This window comes from Canis lupus, chromosome 17, assembly GCF_011100685.1.
Source record: "Canis lupus familiaris isolate Mischka breed German Shepherd chromosome 17, alternate assembly UU_Cfam_GSD_1.0, whole genome shotgun sequence".
Classification (NCBI taxonomy): Eukaryota; Metazoa; Chordata; class Mammalia; order Carnivora; family Canidae; genus Canis; species Canis lupus.
Genome location: NC_049238.1, coordinates 29,670,275 through 29,687,084, shown reverse-complemented (window position 1 = coordinate 29,687,084; position 16,810 = coordinate 29,670,275). Strand labels below are relative to the sequence as shown.

Here is a 16,810-nt window from a genome sequence, read left to right as displayed (position 1 = left end):
TGGTCTCATGGTTGTGACCAAAGTAAATGACACTGGTTCCTAAAAATAATCGTTCATCTACAGATCCTTATCAGAAACCCTTGGGCCATGCATATTATAGTATTCCTAGAGTTTTGGATTTTTAGAAAGGAAAGGCAGCATAAATCTTGTCTGTTATAGAGTGCTCTCAGCAGTTTTGGGGGCAGCACTCTATAATAAAACAATTTCTGTAGTGTGGTGTGTAAGTGAACAACCAAGTTTCATAAAGACTATAGATGGCTTGTGTCAGCTCAGGTCTAGACAAGGGGCTGTAAACCTATCAAAAACCAAACAAAAACAAAATAAACCTCAGTTTTTAGTGCTTTTTGGATTTTGGAATTGCAGACCAGGAGCACCATTTATTGAGGGTTAATGGTGTGGGGGACTCTGCTGGATGCTTTTCATCTGATTTATTTCTCACAACAGTATCTAAATCGGGGGTTTTTATTCCTGTCTTCAGGTCACAAATGAAAGGTTCAGAGAGGGTGTGGCCCAGATCAGTGTGGCCTCTAAAACTTGACTGTCTCCACAACACTAAGCAGTAATGTGACAGCTTTGCCTTTGCGCAGACTCTAGGTACTTCCAGCCACCACCATTGCTCCCCTGAACCTCAGCAGCAGCCTCTGCTTGGTCTCCTTGCTTCTTGTGGTCTGCTCCCCTGTCCACACCGGTCCCTGCCGCCATACCTTATTCTTTACATAGTATCAGAATAATAATTTAGAACAGAAATCCAGGGGTGCCTCGGTGGCTCAGTCGGTTAAGCGTCTGCCTTCATCTCAGGTCATGATCCCAGCGTCCTGGGATCGAGCCCCACATCGGTTTCCCTGCTCAGTGGGGAGCCTGCTTCTCCCTCCACTCTGCACCCTCACTTGTGTTCTCTCGAGCACTTGCTCTCTCAAATAAATAAAAATCTTAAAACAACAACAACAACAAAAAAACAACAAAAAACCCCCCATTAGGGCAGCCCTGGTGGCGCAGCGGTTTGGCGCCGCCTGCAGCCTGGGGTATGATCATGGAGACCCGGGATCGAGTCCCGCATCGGGCTCCCTGTGTAGAGCCTGCTTCTCCCTCTGCCTGTGTCTCTGCCTCTCTCTCTCTGTGTCTATGAATAAAAAATAAATAAATAAATAAATAAATAAATAAATAAATAAATAAATAAAAAATAAAATAAAAATAAAAAAACCATTAATCCAATCACATCCCCTCTCTACTTAGAGAATGTCCAGTAACTTCCTATTGCAATTGGAATACCATCCATCAGTTGCGACCATGACCTATAAGATCTATACGCGCTGACCTCTCTGACTCACTTCCTGCTTTTTTCCCCCTCACTCACTATGCAGCCATCCCCTTGATCCCTTGATGTTTTTATTCTCCCTTCAAAGGCCATGGTGGTTACTGAGTTACTTTTCCCCCATATCTTGATATAATGGACTCATCATTCAGTCTTCATTTAAAATTGCCTCCTATGAAAGGTCTTTCCTGACCACTGTATCTAAAAACCACCTCCCTCATATCTCTGCCTCTACCTACCAACTCACCTTCTATGCCACACCCCTATCTAATTTCACAATAGCACTTCTGGCCATCTTATCATATTATCCACTCCCGTTATCTGTTTCTGTGCATGGCCATTTCCTGTCTTCCCTCAGGTCAGGTGTTCATTTGTCTTGTCCACATCTGTATACTCATTGTCAGAATGGTGCCTGGCACTCGATGAGTGTTTATTGAATAAATGAAGAAAGGATCCCCAGAAAATAGCAGATGAAGAAAAGGGAGCAGATGAGGGGGTTTCAAGTAGAGTATTTAGTTTTAACAGGTCATCCTTTCATTTTCCTATACACTATCCAAGTGTTGGACATTTACTACTTGTCACTGGGTATTGGTGATACAAAGATGAATAGGACGTGGAACCTGCTTCCCAAAAAGCTCACTGACTGGGCTGTTATGAGGGCTGAGCCAGGTGGAGTGGCAGGCCCTTGGAGGAGTACTGGCTGCCCCTCCAACATCAAAGAAAACTTGTCAGCCTCACAGATGAGTAGGAGTTGCCTGGTAGACAGAAGGTGTAGATACTGCATTCAGAGCAAAGCGAAAAGCATGTGACAAGTAATGCAGATGGAGGAAGGTCTGCTGATATTTTGGTATTCATTCATTGATTATTGACCCCCTATAATAACAGCCTGGCCCCCTCCCTCTTGTGGCTCATGGTCTCTTTTGGAAGATAGTCATTTATATAAGCAATTGCAGTAAAGTGAATAAGAGCTGTGATGGAGTGCCAAACAAGGACTTCTAGGGTCTCTGGGAAGGGACCTCTGAGCTGTGATCTCTAGGAAATGGGAGTTGACCAGGTGGAGGCAGTGGAAGGAGTGAAGTCAAGGAGGCAGCCTATTGAACAGAAACAGAGTCATGAAATAGTCAGGGGTAGAGGTGTTAATGATGGTGATAACCATCATTGTGTAGGTGAAATTTAAACCCATAAGTCTAGAGGTGATCACCAGGGGAGTGAGTGTTAGTAGAGCAGAGAGGAGATCTATAGATATCCTATTCTGTAAATTGTCTTTTCATTTTCTCCATAGTGTCCTATGTAACACAGATGTGTTTTTACTTTTGTTAAAGCCCAATCTATCTGTTTTCTTTTGCTGCTTGTGCTTTTGCTGTCATCGCAAAGATTCCATTGCCAAATCCAAGATTATGAAGATTACCCTTATTTTTTCTTCTAAGAGTTTTATAGTTTTGGCTTCTATATTTAGATTCTATATTTTTTTAGATTTTCATTATGACTTAAATCACTGCTACTCTCTTGGTCTAATAGACCCATAAATTGGGGTCATTATTTATCCAGGTAAAAGTGACTAATGCATATTTTAAAGGGAAGATTTTTGAGATTTCATTGGGGCATCTATTTCTATATAGTGAAATCTTCGATCATTTATAGACTTCACTTTATATGTATACTCTCAACCTTTTTTTTCTCATCATGAAGAATTCTGATTCTACTCGTGTAGCCTTTTTACCTTCTCACGCAGGTGGAGATACCTGTACCTGACACTCACTGGCAGCAGAGAGAAAAGTGGAAGAAAAAGACCCCTTTCCTTTTTTTGACCAGTTGAGTTTTGGAAGTAGAAAGTTTTGGAGAAATTAGCTTGGTGTGCAGTTCATGAGAGAAAAAGATTTTGTAAGACGTTTTCTCTGGATTTATGTGGGGCTGAAATGAGTCTATAAGAAAATTCTTGAGACGCTTGGGTGGCTCAGCAGTTGAGCGCCTGCCCTCGGCCCAGGGTGTGATCCTGGAGTCGGGGATCGAGTCCCGCATCGGGCTCCCTGCATGGAGCCTGCTTCTCTCTCTGCCTGTGTCTCTGCCTCTCTCTCTCTCTCTTCTCTGTGTCTCTCATGAATAAATAAGTAATTTTTTTAAAAAAAGAAAATTCTTCTGATCCTTTTTTGTCTCCTGCACTGAATTGGGAAAATGAGATTAAATATATTCTGTGTCACTTTTTTCAAACATCTCTTCTGTTCTAGGTTACTAGAGGAAATGGCCAATCAGCGTCCACCAAGTTTTTTTATTGAAGAACTTAATATATTCTGTCAGAAGCACAGAAAGGTACTTAAGTATAATGAACTGTCTAAGGAAGGACCTGCACATAACTTAAGGTAAATTTCTACTTTCTAAAGACTTTTTTAAAGCATTCTCAATACCCATTGTGGGTCTCAACCTGACAACCCTGAAATCGAGAATTGCATGCTCTACTGACTGAGCTAGCCAGGCACCCCAAATTGCTGTTTTTTTTTTTAAAGGTATAGCTGTATAAAATATGAACTGGAAGAATGGCAACTCTGGCATGATTTTGAAGTACATAATTAGCTCTAGAGCAAAGATGATGTGCTATTTGGCTGAGTGAGGGTGACTGCTTAAATTCTATATTGAACAGGTTAAAACCTTCAAGGTAGTTATGGGAGACAGTGTGATTGGAATACTTGTCTGTAGATAATGCAGGAATTTTATAACATTTTATGAATATTGCCTTTGTAATCAGATTTACATTCCAAGCTATCATAGATGAGAGAGAATATCCAGAAGCTGAAGGTAAATCAAAGAAGGAGGCCAGAAATACTGCAGCCAAATTAGCTCTTGAAATACTTCATAAAGAAAACAAGGTGAGTAAATGCCCCTTCTAACTTTACTTTGCAAGAAAACACACACAGAATAAAGCTATTCACAAGTACTTTTACATTCAGAAGTTGGGTCTTTTTCCTCCATCTCCTTTTCTGTAGAGCCTAGAGTCAGAGGTATATCTAGGAAGTAGTGGGCAAAGCCTGAAAATTACCTCTTTAGAATGCCAGCACTAAAGACAGCCTATGAAGTTGAATGCATAGGAAAGGAAACAGTGAGAAATGAGTCGACAGGTTCTGACAGGAGTCTCCCACCTGATTGAGGACAAAGAACAAAGAGATGGAAGGACCTTGCGGAGAATGACTGATCAGCAGGACAGGTGATGGAGAATCAACACCTGTGGAACTGGTATCCTGGAAGCCGGGAAGAGAGTTAAGATTACAGAAAAAGCTATCTTTTTTTATTTTTTTAAAAATTTTATTTATTCATGAGAGACACACAAAGAGAGGCAGAGACATAGGCAGAGGGAGAAGCAGGCTCTCTGCAGGTAGCCTGATGTGATACACAATCCCAGGACCTCAGGATCATGCCCTGAGCCAAAGGCAGACGCTCAACCACTGAGCCACCCAGGTGTCCCAGAAGAAGCTATCTGAAGAGATTAGTGTTGAAAGTGTTTCTGAAGTAAAGGATGACCTGGAAGCAGGTTAAAATAACTCAACAGGGTAGCCAGGGTAGCTCAGCAGTTTAGTGCCTGCCTTTGGCCCAGGGCTTGATCCTGGAGTCCCGGGATCAAGTCCCATATCGGGCTCCCTGGAATGGTCCTGCTTCTCCCTCTATGTCTCTGCCTCTCTCTGTGTGTGTCTCTCATGAATAAATAAATAAATAAAATCTTAAACAACAACAACAACAACTCAAAAGATATAGAAAACTACAGAGCCACCAAGAACATGGATCATTGGGAAAGTCCTGAGCTCTAGGGATGATGAAAAAAATCCTATAAGCATCGAGGCAGAAAGAGGAAATTTTTTAAAATGAAAAGATTGCTGTCCACAGCTACATTAAAAACCATGGGGTAGCAGAAACCAGCTGTAAAATGAGAAAATAAATCATTTACATGTGGGACAAAAGAGGATCATTTATCAGATATTGATAATTTTGAAAAAACTGACTTTCAAGGTACTTTCCTGAAAAATCTTACTCCATGATATCACCCTTGTAACCCAAATTGGGAAAAGTAAATCAAGTGAGATTGCAAACTTGTGAATTGTTCATGAGCCAGAAAACCAAACCAAGAAGTTAGAAAAAGAACAATAGAATACCTTTCCCCGAAAAAGCGGACAAAAATAATAAGGCCAAACATGAATGTAAAATAAAACAAAGAAATAATAAAGAAGGTTGATAAAACCAAAAGTTACTTCTTTGACAAGATTAATAAAAGTAAACAACTTTGGACAAGCTTTTGTCAGATTAGGAATAAATAAGGTACGGATAACAATGGAAGGAATGGGGCTATTATACTCCTCTTACCCAATGAGGTGTGATCCAGGATATAACTTTTCTTCAATATTGGTTACCTTGTTTTTTGAGATTTACAAAAGGCAAGTGAACTAGACAGTATTACAGTATTTTGCATGGATAAACCAGAAAGTTGACCATATTGTTTCTCTGTAGGAAACTATAAAAGGAAAATGGGTAGTTCCTTTCCTATTGTTAACATTTCTTCTTGTGGATTTTTTTGGTAGAAAAAGATACATGCTTAGACTTTTACTCAAGGTAGTAGACTAGGGCAATACGTAAAATCTAAGTTGTTTTTTGAATATTCATTTAGTAATTTTATTAGAGGAAATAAAATGGTTAAATCTTTGTTTTCATCTGTATTAAATATGTTCCTTATTTTCTTTTATAGGCGGTTAGTTCTTTATCACTGCCAACAACAGATACTTCAGAAGGATTAGGATTAGAAGGCGTTGGGAATTACATAGGCCGTATGAATAGGCTTGCCCAGAAGGAACAACTATCTGTAAATTATGAACAATGGGAATTGAAGGATTGTGGGCCAGAAAGGTGAGATGTAGTTCAGCTTTTCCTTCTGTTTCATTGTATCTAAGCAATAGAATGGGCTTGTTGTCATGTCTAATTTTCCAGAAATATTTGTCTTGCTTTTTTGTACCTTCTGCACAGAAGGTTTTATAGGATTTATACATAGTTGGACATCTTTGTAATTCAAATATGGAAATGCTTAACTACTGAATACTTGGGGCCCATATACCATAATGGATCAAATCTGAGGGATCCTTTATTTCTGAGGTATATCTGGTGGCTTAGTCTGCAAGAGACCTAGGAGAGAATGGGGTGCCCCTGCTGGAGGGAGTTGTGGAGATTTCTCCCTCCCCGAGGTCACAGTGGGAGTGTGATGATGACTGTACCACATGTGTAGGTAACATGACTCTCTTTGCCATAATCAGATTAGAGAGCTGTTTGTCTAGATGTTTGTCTAGATGTTTGTTCTTCAAATTTGGTTAAATGGTGTCACTCTCTAGACAAATACCAGGTATTAAAGGAAGTGAATTTTAGCCATAGGCTAAGCTGAAACCTGAAGCAGATTGTTTCTTGGCTATAGCCAACCTGTTAAAGGAGAGAGAAAGAAAAAGTCTAAATAGTCCAAATAACCACTTCAGGATACTGTCCTCTGAATTGACTCAGTTACGTACTTTTTAATTCTGATGGCTTGTAGGCCAGAACCAGGACAAGGAGAGTAGAAGAGTATTCATTGACATGAAATAGTCAAAAGTGAATTGTGTGAGTCTATTTCAACAAAGTAGGAGGCCATTTTTTTATTTTATTTTATTTTATTTTATTTTATTTTATTTTATTTTATTTTATTTTATTTTATTTTATTTTATTTTCTGTAGCTCACCTGTTTGGTTCCTTTAGATTAAGCATTCTAACAGTTACCTAAGAAGAGAGAGGAAGTCTACTTAGGATTGCCTGGGAGAGTAAGAGCCATAGAAACCACCTAGTCATTCCCTCTAATTCTGCCTTCAGGGCCCAGCAGGGAAGACTCACCCTGGCTGGGTGTATTTGCCTCAATTGCAAATAATACTGGAATAATTTTTGAAAAAAATAAATAGTAACTCCTTGATACCATGTCCATTCCTTCCCCACCTTAAATATAGTTCTCATATAATTGTCCAGGTGTCATTGCCTAATCACAAGTGTTCTTACATCTCATATGAGGAGGATGTGGACTTCAACACAGAGGTTTTGCACTGTAGAGATTTTCTTAGGTTTGGGGGCACATTGCCAGGGGGCAGAAAATGTGAAGTTAGAACAAAATCTGTGATTTGCCAGTTCCCTACAAAACATTGCAACCTTATTGTTTCTCCTATAGAAGCCCCAGCTTTCTTACTTAGGCTTTTTCTTTCAATTGGAGCATCTCTGAAAAATTCACTAGTTCTCTCTCTTCCTTCTCTACCTCCATATCTTTTGACCTTTGAGGAGTGTTTAAAAATCTCCACTGAGTTCCTTTTTCACCAGATCTTTCAGTGAAGCAACAAAGAGAAATTGCCTGAAAAATGCAAGCTGAGACATCAACCGATCTTGGTTATTCTAGCAAATTGGTCAGACATCTTATCGAAGATTTATATTATACAAGATACAAACTGTAAATCTACCTATTAAATTCATGTTCTACTAAGATCTTTGTTAATATATGTTTATTTCCAAATCTTAAGTTAGATAGACTGTTTTTTGGTATTTGGGTAAATGTTCTCTATCATTTCTCCTAGATTTCATTGCAGATGCAAAATTGGACAGAAAGAATATGATATTGGTAAAGGTGCTACTAAACAAGAGGCAAAACATTTGGCTGCTAAATTTGCATATGAACAGATACAGTCAGAGCAAACCTTAATGGTATGTACTGCCTTTGGATTTAACTTTTAAATTTTAAAATTCTTTTTGAAGTCTGTTTGAGGTAAGGCTGTCTTTATTTTTTTTTATTTTTTATTTTTTTTAAGGAATGGCAGCTCCTATTCTTTTTATTTATTTATGATAGTCACACACAGAGAGAGAGAGAGAGGCAGAGACACAGGCAGAGGGAGAAGCAGGCTCCATGCACCGGGAGCCCGACGTGGGATTCGATCCCGGGTCTCCAGGATCGCGCCCTGGGCCAAAGGCAGGCGCTAAACCACTGCGCCACCCAGGGTTCCCAAGGCTGTCTTTAGATGATGCCAAAATAGCCAATCACATAGCAAAAGGATTCCTCCATTTTGTGTTTCACCAATGAGCCACAAGTCATGGGGCCATGAGACCTCAGAGAGCAAAGTTCTATTGGCAACTAAGGGTTGTTTTTTTTTTTTCTTTTTCTTTAAGATTGTAGTTACTTATTTGAGAGAGAGAGAGAATGAACAGAGGGGGAGCGGCAGAGGAAGAGGGAGAAGCAGGCTCACCCTAGGACTTCAAGACCATGACCTGAGCCAAAGGCAGATGCTTAACCAACTGAGCCACCTAGTGACCCTAGTGTTGTTTTTAAAATCTAGATCAAGCATCCATAAATAAATGTGGTAGTTAGCACACAGAGAGTGAGCCAGTATGGAGAAGTAATGGAATTGCTCTTAAAACTCTTAAGGGGTACTCTTTCAGAATGCTGATTCTGGTTCTTGGACTACTTCACCTAGTGACTCCAGGAACAACACTTTGATGAGAAGCCTATGGTAAGTGTGGACAAACAACTGTGATATTTAACAAATTCAGATTGCTACCTGAAAGAGTACATTTTTACAAAAATGTTCAATGTTTAAGAAGAATTTAGAGAAAGAAATTCTGATCAACAAAAATAGGCAGAATTCATAAACTAATAATTATTTCCTTTTATTCTAGTGCTTCAAAATCACCACTTGAAAATAATTTCTCACCAAATTGTAACAGGGACAATGTAGACAACTCTCCATCTTCTCTGGTATAGTAATAGCCTTTTGCTTCCTGATAATCTTTTTTGTTGTTGTTGTGTTTCCTCATTTAAAAATTGCCTCCAGTACTCAACCATAATTTTTCTACTTTTCAAGAGATTTCTTTTTTTTTAAAGATTTATTTATTTATTTATTCATGAGAGAGAGAGGGAGAAGCAGAGACTCCATGCAGGGAGCCGCTCGTGGGACTCGATCCCGGGTCTCCAGGATCATGCCCTGGGCCAAAGGCTGAGCCACCCAGGGATCCCCCAATTTTTCTACTTTTATCTCATGTACTCTTATTTCATTTTAATATGTGGCAGCATTTTGGCTTTCTCCTTTCATTATGAACCCCTGTTACTCACATGCAAAATTCTTCTACTGTTCATTCTCATCTTCCTCTCCCTGCTCGCCTTCGTGTTGTCATATATTCCTATGATCTTGCTTATCTTCTACCAATTGGACAGTGCTTAAAATGTCCATCAATACAGTATGCTCCTGTTTAAAAAAAAATCAGAACCAAACTTAAAAGTCAGATAATTTTTGTGCTGATGATTAATTAGTGTTACACAAGTGCCGTATTTATAATGAACTGTACACAAATCAATAAGAAAAAGAAAAGCAACTCAGAAAAATGTACAAAAGATATGAACAGTTCAGGGAAGAGATACTCAAATAGGCAACAAAAATATGAAAGGATGCTTTACTGCCTAGTAATAGGGAAAGTAAAAATAAAAAAAAACAGGTACCTTTTAAACCCATTACTGTGGCAAAATTGGAGTCTGGCAATAAATACTAAGCAATGACACAGCTGTGTTCAATTATAACTACTCCATGCTAGTGGAAATGTTAAGTTGGTACAACTATTGCAGGGAACAATTTGGCAACATGTAATGAAAAAAAATGGAGGATGTGCATGCCATGTCTTCAAGCAGTTACATTTCTGGAGTTGTTTACTAGAGAACCACTCATATGTATGTACAGAGAAGTATATATAAGCATGTTCTTGCAACATCATTTGTAACAGGAAGAGATTTAAGAAACATTTTCTGTTTACAGAATAGCTAAGTTAATATAGTGTAGTCATCACACAAAACAGGCTGGTAGGTGGTAGAAGGTCAAAAAAATCTTAGTTTGATGTTCCCCGCTCTGTGTCAACATATTCCAATTGGTAAAACTACAAAACTACAAAACCTACCAGAATAAAAATAAATATGAATAAATAATAGCTATGTGAAATTAATTTTTGAGCTATATCAAAGACTCCTTTTTGCTAAATATTAAAATTAAATTATTTGTGCTAAAAATGAAAATATCATCATTACCATTTTTTCTTTCTTTCTTTCTTTCTGGGAGGGAGGGAGGGAGGGGGGGGAGGGAGGGAGGAGGAGGGGGGAGGAGGGGGAGGGAGGAGGGAGGGAGGGGGGAGGGAGGGGGGAGGGAAGGGAAGGAGAGGAGGGAGGGTGGAGGGGAGAGGGAGGGAGGGAGGGAGGAGGGGGGATGGGAGGGAGGGAGGGCGGGAGGGCGAGGATAGGAGGGAAGGGGAATGAGGAGGAGGAAGGAGAAGGACAAATCCCGAAAGAATCATCCGCCATGGGTTGCTTTCGTAGGCTTGTCGTTGCTGTTTTTTGTTTTTTCTTTTGTTTCTTTTTTTCTTTCTTTTCTTTTCTTTTCTTTTCTTTTCTTTTCTTTTCTTTTCTTTTCTTTTCTTTTTTTTCTTTTCTTTCCATTGGCATATTTAACTGGTGACCAGATCAGAAACATTTGGGAAATTATTTTAGGCAAGATCCCTGAGCTCTCCATCTGTGTCTTTAGCACTGTGGAGGACAGTGATGTGCATCTTCTCGTTGAGACCCACTGGCCCAGGGGGTCACCAGGGAGGCCATGAAATCAGTGCTTCTTCTGAACTTGCCCTGTGATTGCTTTTTTGTCCTTCCTGCCTTATCTGTCTGATTGCTCCAACAGATGAGAACATTGATATAGTCAAGTAAGCTAAGAAGCAGGGCTCGATGAGAGTACACAAGTTGATGAGGCTGTTAATCTAATGGACAAAAAAAATCATAGAATCATCTAGAAGTACAGGAAGAAGAAGAGCAAGAGAGAGCAAGATCATTGATTTAATCATCTGAAACTTTCATTTCCTTTTGTTACAGAGCAATGCCAGATACAGTGAAAAGAAGGTGAAAAGGTGGGTATCATGATGCAGTGCACGTATTTTGAAATGAAGTTTTATTTCAGACTTCATTTGTTAACTGTATTTATTAAGTCTTCAGTATTTGTAGAGTACTATATACCTTTCTTTGAAATTTCAGAAGTAGAAAGTATGGTTAAGAATGACAAAAAGCTTGAGATCTACAAACAAATGGTTTTAAATACGTAGAGAAATCTTTGAATGTATATATCCCCTGCACCTTAGATGAAAGTCCTGTGGGGTATCGCTAGAGGCGCTGGTTATGGGCATTATTTTGGGCAAGGTTGATAGACATGAACTTGGTGAGGCACTTTCCAGAGAAGTGCATTATTTTGCAGATAGGAGTAGAGATGGCATAATGATTTGGGTAAGAAAAGAAAAAGATCAAATGTTATATAAATGATAGTGGGTTGGTTTCTTAAACTGAAGAGAAAAGAAGGGCATAACTATAAGTCATCAATGAGGGCAAGATGGCCGTGGAAGCCATTAGGAGCCACCAATATGTTCTGAACAGTGGGAGATGTGTCAAGGAAACATCCTGATGTGGGTATTTGGGTGGAGAGAAGAGAGGTAAATGTGTATGATGATCTAGTTGTCGGCCATGGTTATCATGGCAGTGATGAGGGATGAGGAGAATTTGCAAGACGGACTGTATGGGAAGAGTGGACAGGATTTGAGGGAATAGAATTCCAAAAACTAGGTGAAGAAGAGGCAAAGGAGAAAGGATTTGAGGATTGGTCCTCATGAACGAGACACAGACAGAAACCATGGCACTGTTGGTGTGAAGGAAGTCCAAGACTTGAGAGTTTAGGGGGAAGATTGCAGTTTGAATGTATGTTTAATTTTAAGTGGGGTTTGAACTTCCCATAGCAGGAGGCTCACCACCAGTCAGGAATAAAGTACAAAGGGAAAATGACCAGAATAATGGTGCAAGGAGATATATTTCCTTTGGTTTTGAGTCTGTAGAGATGAAAGGAGAGGCTGGTGGCAAACCAACAATGAATATTGGCAAAAAAAAAAAAAAAGAAAGAAAGAAAAAAGGAATCAGAAAAGGAATGAAACATTATTAGTGAACAGAGAACTATAAGTACATTTTATAAAGGAAAAGGTTAACACTTTCTATCTAGTAATTCTATTAGTTGACTCAAAGTATAAGAAAAACTAGCACATGGCATAAAGCTATATTTTATTTCAGTTTTACTTGAGTTTTGTATTCTTCTCTTACATTTTAGAACTTTAGCACCTACCTTTAGCTCTCCTATGACCAAAGAACACAAGTACACAGTGGAACTCAGGTAAGAGGGGAACCTATAAAAAAGAATCTGTTTAAAGATATATTTGCTCATTCGATAAAAGTGTCTGTGGGGACTCATACATCAGCCAGGTTAAATTATATTTCTCCCCAAACAGTTTAATTTTTTTAGTAGTCAGACCCACAAAAGATCAGTATCTTTTGGAGAAGTCACATTTAGAGAATCCAAATGGAATGTGGTAAATGCAGATCTATGTGTTACTTAATGTGAATTTTTCTGACATTCATGGAAGTTTTTAATATTGAAGGTAAATATTTTTGTAAACCAGCAATTAAAAAAAAAAAAAGACTCCTGCAGGAATCCGAGTAGATCCAGTCGAGTCTGTTTTCCATGTTTCAGCTCCATTCCAGATTTCATTTTGAAAAGAGGTTCCCTCTTGTGGTAGATTATGTGTTTGGGTTTGAGCCTGTTTGCAACAGGAGGACATTGAATACAAGTTTAAAAAAACAATAAAGAATCAATAAAAGCATTTAATAAGTGCCACATACCTGGCACTGTGATGGGCATTGGATTTATAGTAGGAACAAATAGAAACAGCTTCCACCCTCAGAGTTTTATGGGGATGATAATTACATGAAAAATCTGTAATTACAATCTATGGTCAGAGGTCTGAAGGAAAAGCAACAGTGTGGTAAGAAATGGAAATAGAACCCTTGGATTTAGTACAGGGGTGAGGCAGGACTTTCTCTGGGGTCACCCATGTGGGAGCACCTGGAGGATGAGTTAGCAAAGGGAGGTGGGGTATATGGCTTTGAAAGAGCAGAGCATGTGGGAAAGTAAAGGTAGGAAAGGTATGTGAACGTTCAAGGGGCAGAAGCTTGGGTGCCTGAAGTGCAGTGAGCAAGAGCATGGTGCCATGAGGTGATCTGGGGATGGAAGCACAAGACCCTTTGTAGGCCATCTAAGGACTTTCTGGGGTTTGCTGAGTGCAAAAGGAGGCTATTGGAGAGTCTGGAATAGAGAGACATGATCAGAATTTTTCACACTGCTTTCTGTGTGGCTCGTGGATTGGAGCAAAGGAAGGAGAGGAAGTGTCCAAGCCAGCAGAGTTCTGGAGGAAGCTTGGACTAGTGTGAAGATGCTGGAGATGGGGAAAAGTGGACACACACACCAGTGATGGCAGTAGAATTGGCAGGGCTTAATGATGGAGTGTGGGGAAGGAGGGAGAGGGGACAGCCAAGTAGTTACAAAGGTAGGTAGGCTCAGAGAACATGGTCATGTCTCTTATGAAAACTTGGTGGTAGCTGTGGAACCTAATATGGTGCTTCTTTCTCAAGTTTTAAACATGTTATCAGATTCTTTATCATGGCTTTGTACAGCCAGAATTGAATGTAATTACCAGAGTGATTTGTTATGTTGGGAGCAGGAGCAGGAGAAACTACCACTTTGTGATTCAAGAATTTCTGTGGAGTCAACTCTTTTTATTTAGAAGGGGAGAGTCATATTTGTTATACAGTCCATTCTGTCAGTGACACTAAGAGGAAGTTGTGGTGACACTAAGAGAAAGGGTTGGGTGGGTGCGTGGGCAGTGACCATTGGCAGTGACTCATTGAACTCAGAATAACAATGACATTTATCTTTTAAGGTTTGCCAGTGATTTTACAGAAATAGAACCAATTGGCTCAGGTGGATATGGTCAAGTTTTCAAAGCAAAACACAAAATTGATGGGAAGATTTATGTTATTAAACGTGTTAAATACGATAGCGAGTAAGTAGTAAATGTTTGTTTCTTTGAATGAGAAGATGTGTGAACCTGTAATACTCTTTATGTCTCTCTCTTCTTCATTAGCATATTATTTACTTTTTTCTAGTCTTCCTTAAAAATGTCACTCCATCATCAGAAGCTTGGCTTACTCTGAAATGACCTCACTTAACTGCGGTTATTTCAATAAAAAAATGGATATACCATTGGTCATTCTTTTGATCCTGTCTTGTTGAAAACTGAAGTTATAGAATCATCTAGCTTACATTGAGATTTTCTGGTCTTCTTTCTTTATTTTACGGATTAGGAAGCTAAGACTTGAAGAGGTGAACTGATTTGCCAAAGGTAAAAGATAGTTGGTAACCATCCTGTTTGCCTGTTATTGCATAATGCGCCACTCCAAAACATAGTGGCTGAAAAACAACAGATATTATCTGTCACGTTCCTCTTAGTTGTTTATGCTCATCTGCACCATCCTTACATGGGATATCTTGTGCATTTGTAGTCAGAAGTCATCAGAAAGCTTGGGGGTGCCTGGGTGGCTCAGTGGCTAAGTATCTGACTTTGGCTCAGCTTACAGTCTTAGGGTCCTGGGATCAAGCCCCACACCAGGCTCCTTGCTCTCATGCTTGTGGACTGCCTCTCTCTCTTTCTCTCTCTCTCTCTCTCTCACAAATACATAAATAAAACCTTTTTTAAAAAGAAGTCATGAGAAAGCTTGGCTAGGGATGGTTGTCACACATGGCTAATGGTCAATGCTGGCTATGGGCTGGAAATTCAGCTAGGACTATTAATCAGAGCACCTCCACATGGCCTCTTTAGGTCACCTGGGCTTCTCACAATTCAGTGGCTGGGTTCCAAGAGGGATTGTCCCCAGGGCAAGTCATCCCAAAAGGCAACAGCAAAGACTACTTTTGACTTAGTCTTGGAAGTTCCACGTTATAATGGTTTTATTTTTTAAAATACGTAATTTAAATTCAGTTTGCCAAAATATAACACCCAGCGCTCATCCCATCAAGTGCCCTTCTTAGTACCTGTCACCCAGTTACTCTATCCCCCTCTTCTCCCCCCCTTCAGCAACCCTCAGTTTGTTTCCCAGAGTTAGGAGTCTCTCATGGTTTGTCCCCACTCAGTTTCCCTCCTTTCCCTTATAGTTCCTTTCACTATTTCTATATTCCATATCTGGGTGAAACCATATGATGATTGTCTTTTTTCTGATTATTATATTGTTTTAAACAAAATCACTAAGCCCAGCTTAGACTCAGGGGCAGGAGGGCAAATAGACTCTACCTTTTAATCTGAGGATTGGATGCATGTGTGGGGAATGGGGAGGAAAGTAATTGATAACCATCTTTGGACACCTACTATGGTAACAAGGTGAAGATTTCTTTATTTTTAAAATTTTATTTGAATTCAATTACTGAACATATGGTATAATATTAGTTTCAGAGGTAGAGTTCACAGGGTGGAGATTGAGAACTTTTTCTCTGGAATGCCAGTCCACTGTGTACCGCTGTAGCCCATTGCTCCCCATATATATAGATTTTTATGATACATGAGAGACACAGAGAGAGAGAGAGGCAGAGACATAGGCAGAGGGAGAAGCAGGCTCCCTGTGGGGAGCCTGATGCAGGACTCGATCCTGGGACCCCTAGTGCTCAACCACTGAGCCACCCATATTTATTTTATATATTAGCTGCACCTATTTACACCCCCTCCCATGCTGAATAGCAGAACTCCCTCAGAAAAGAGAGCACATGGGTAAGAAGGTATTAAATCACATGCTTATCAGTTCACCAGTCTTGCTTGTTCTTTTCTGACAATTGTACTATGTGTAACTTGGCAGACCTATTCCTCAGGGACGAGGGGAGATGGGAAAGGGACATGAGCTGAGGAAAATGATGTGAGCAAAGGAGAAGCAGACATGGAGTCCTAGCCACTCCTTATCTCAGCCAAATAAACCTGTTTCTAAGAGCCTAACACAGGGCTCAATTCCACCACCGGAGACAAAACCAAGAGTCAGATGCTTAACCAGCTGAGTCACCTAAGTGCCCCTCTTTTCACATTGTTTTGTTTGACAAGAATGAAGTATTATTCCTTCCACTCAATAGCATTTTTTTTTGAATGGTAAATACTTAACCAATGATAAAGGCACAGTATTTTGGACATTTTTAGTGGCTTCATAAATTGGAATAGCACAGTTAAAAATATACTTGGAATATTTATACACCATGACCCATGGATTTCTTGTCTGGGAACCTATTCTATGGATATTATCCAAATTATGGAGGAAGTTATACAGGAAGATGTAAATCACAGTGTCATTTATCACAGTGAAAAAAAATGCTGGACACCAAATGTCCAGCAATGAAGAAATGATTAAGTATGTTTTGTTTTCTACTCTGCTCAATGGCTCTTTGTAGTTTTTAAAAATGAGGCTTATATACTGAAAACATTTGCACATGAAATGATACGATGCTGGAATTTTGCTTCAGAGTAATCTGGGGAAGATGAAGAAATGGGTAA

At 39.5% G+C, this 16,810-nt stretch overlaps 1 protein-coding gene and 1 long non-coding RNA gene across 12 annotated transcripts in view; one reads left to right on the top strand and one right to left on the bottom strand.

The window, feature by feature from the left end:
- The window catches only part of EIF2AK2 (eukaryotic translation initiation factor 2 alpha kinase 2), a 41,353-nt gene that overhangs the window by 9,210 nt on the left and 15,333 nt on the right, over positions 1 to 16,810 (top strand). The window contains exons 2-10 of the mRNA NM_001048135.1: positions 3,538 to 3,669; positions 4,053 to 4,173; positions 6,036 to 6,193; positions 7,918 to 8,044; positions 8,774 to 8,844; positions 9,011 to 9,089; positions 11,232 to 11,266; positions 12,502 to 12,564; positions 14,168 to 14,290. Of these exons, the coding sequence (NP_001041600.1) occupies positions 3,551 to 3,669; positions 4,053 to 4,173; positions 6,036 to 6,193; positions 7,918 to 8,044; positions 8,774 to 8,844; positions 9,011 to 9,089; positions 11,232 to 11,266; positions 12,502 to 12,564; positions 14,168 to 14,290 (896 nt within the window). The 5' untranslated portion in view covers positions 3,538 to 3,550. The remainder of the gene's footprint in view (positions 1 to 3,537; positions 3,670 to 4,052; positions 4,174 to 6,035; positions 6,194 to 7,917; positions 8,045 to 8,773; positions 8,845 to 9,010; positions 9,090 to 11,231; positions 11,267 to 12,501; positions 12,565 to 14,167; positions 14,291 to 16,810) is intronic.
- LOC111090573 overlaps positions 1 to 16,810 on the bottom strand; it is a 51,754-nt gene that overhangs the window by 28,784 nt on the left and 6,160 nt on the right. For all 11 annotated transcript variants that reach the window (XR_005372321.1, XR_005372324.1, XR_005372319.1 and 8 more), the window contains exon 4: positions 9,444 to 9,576. This is a non-coding gene — a long non-coding RNA (uncharacterized LOC111090573). The remainder of the gene's footprint in view (positions 1 to 9,443; positions 9,577 to 16,810) is intronic.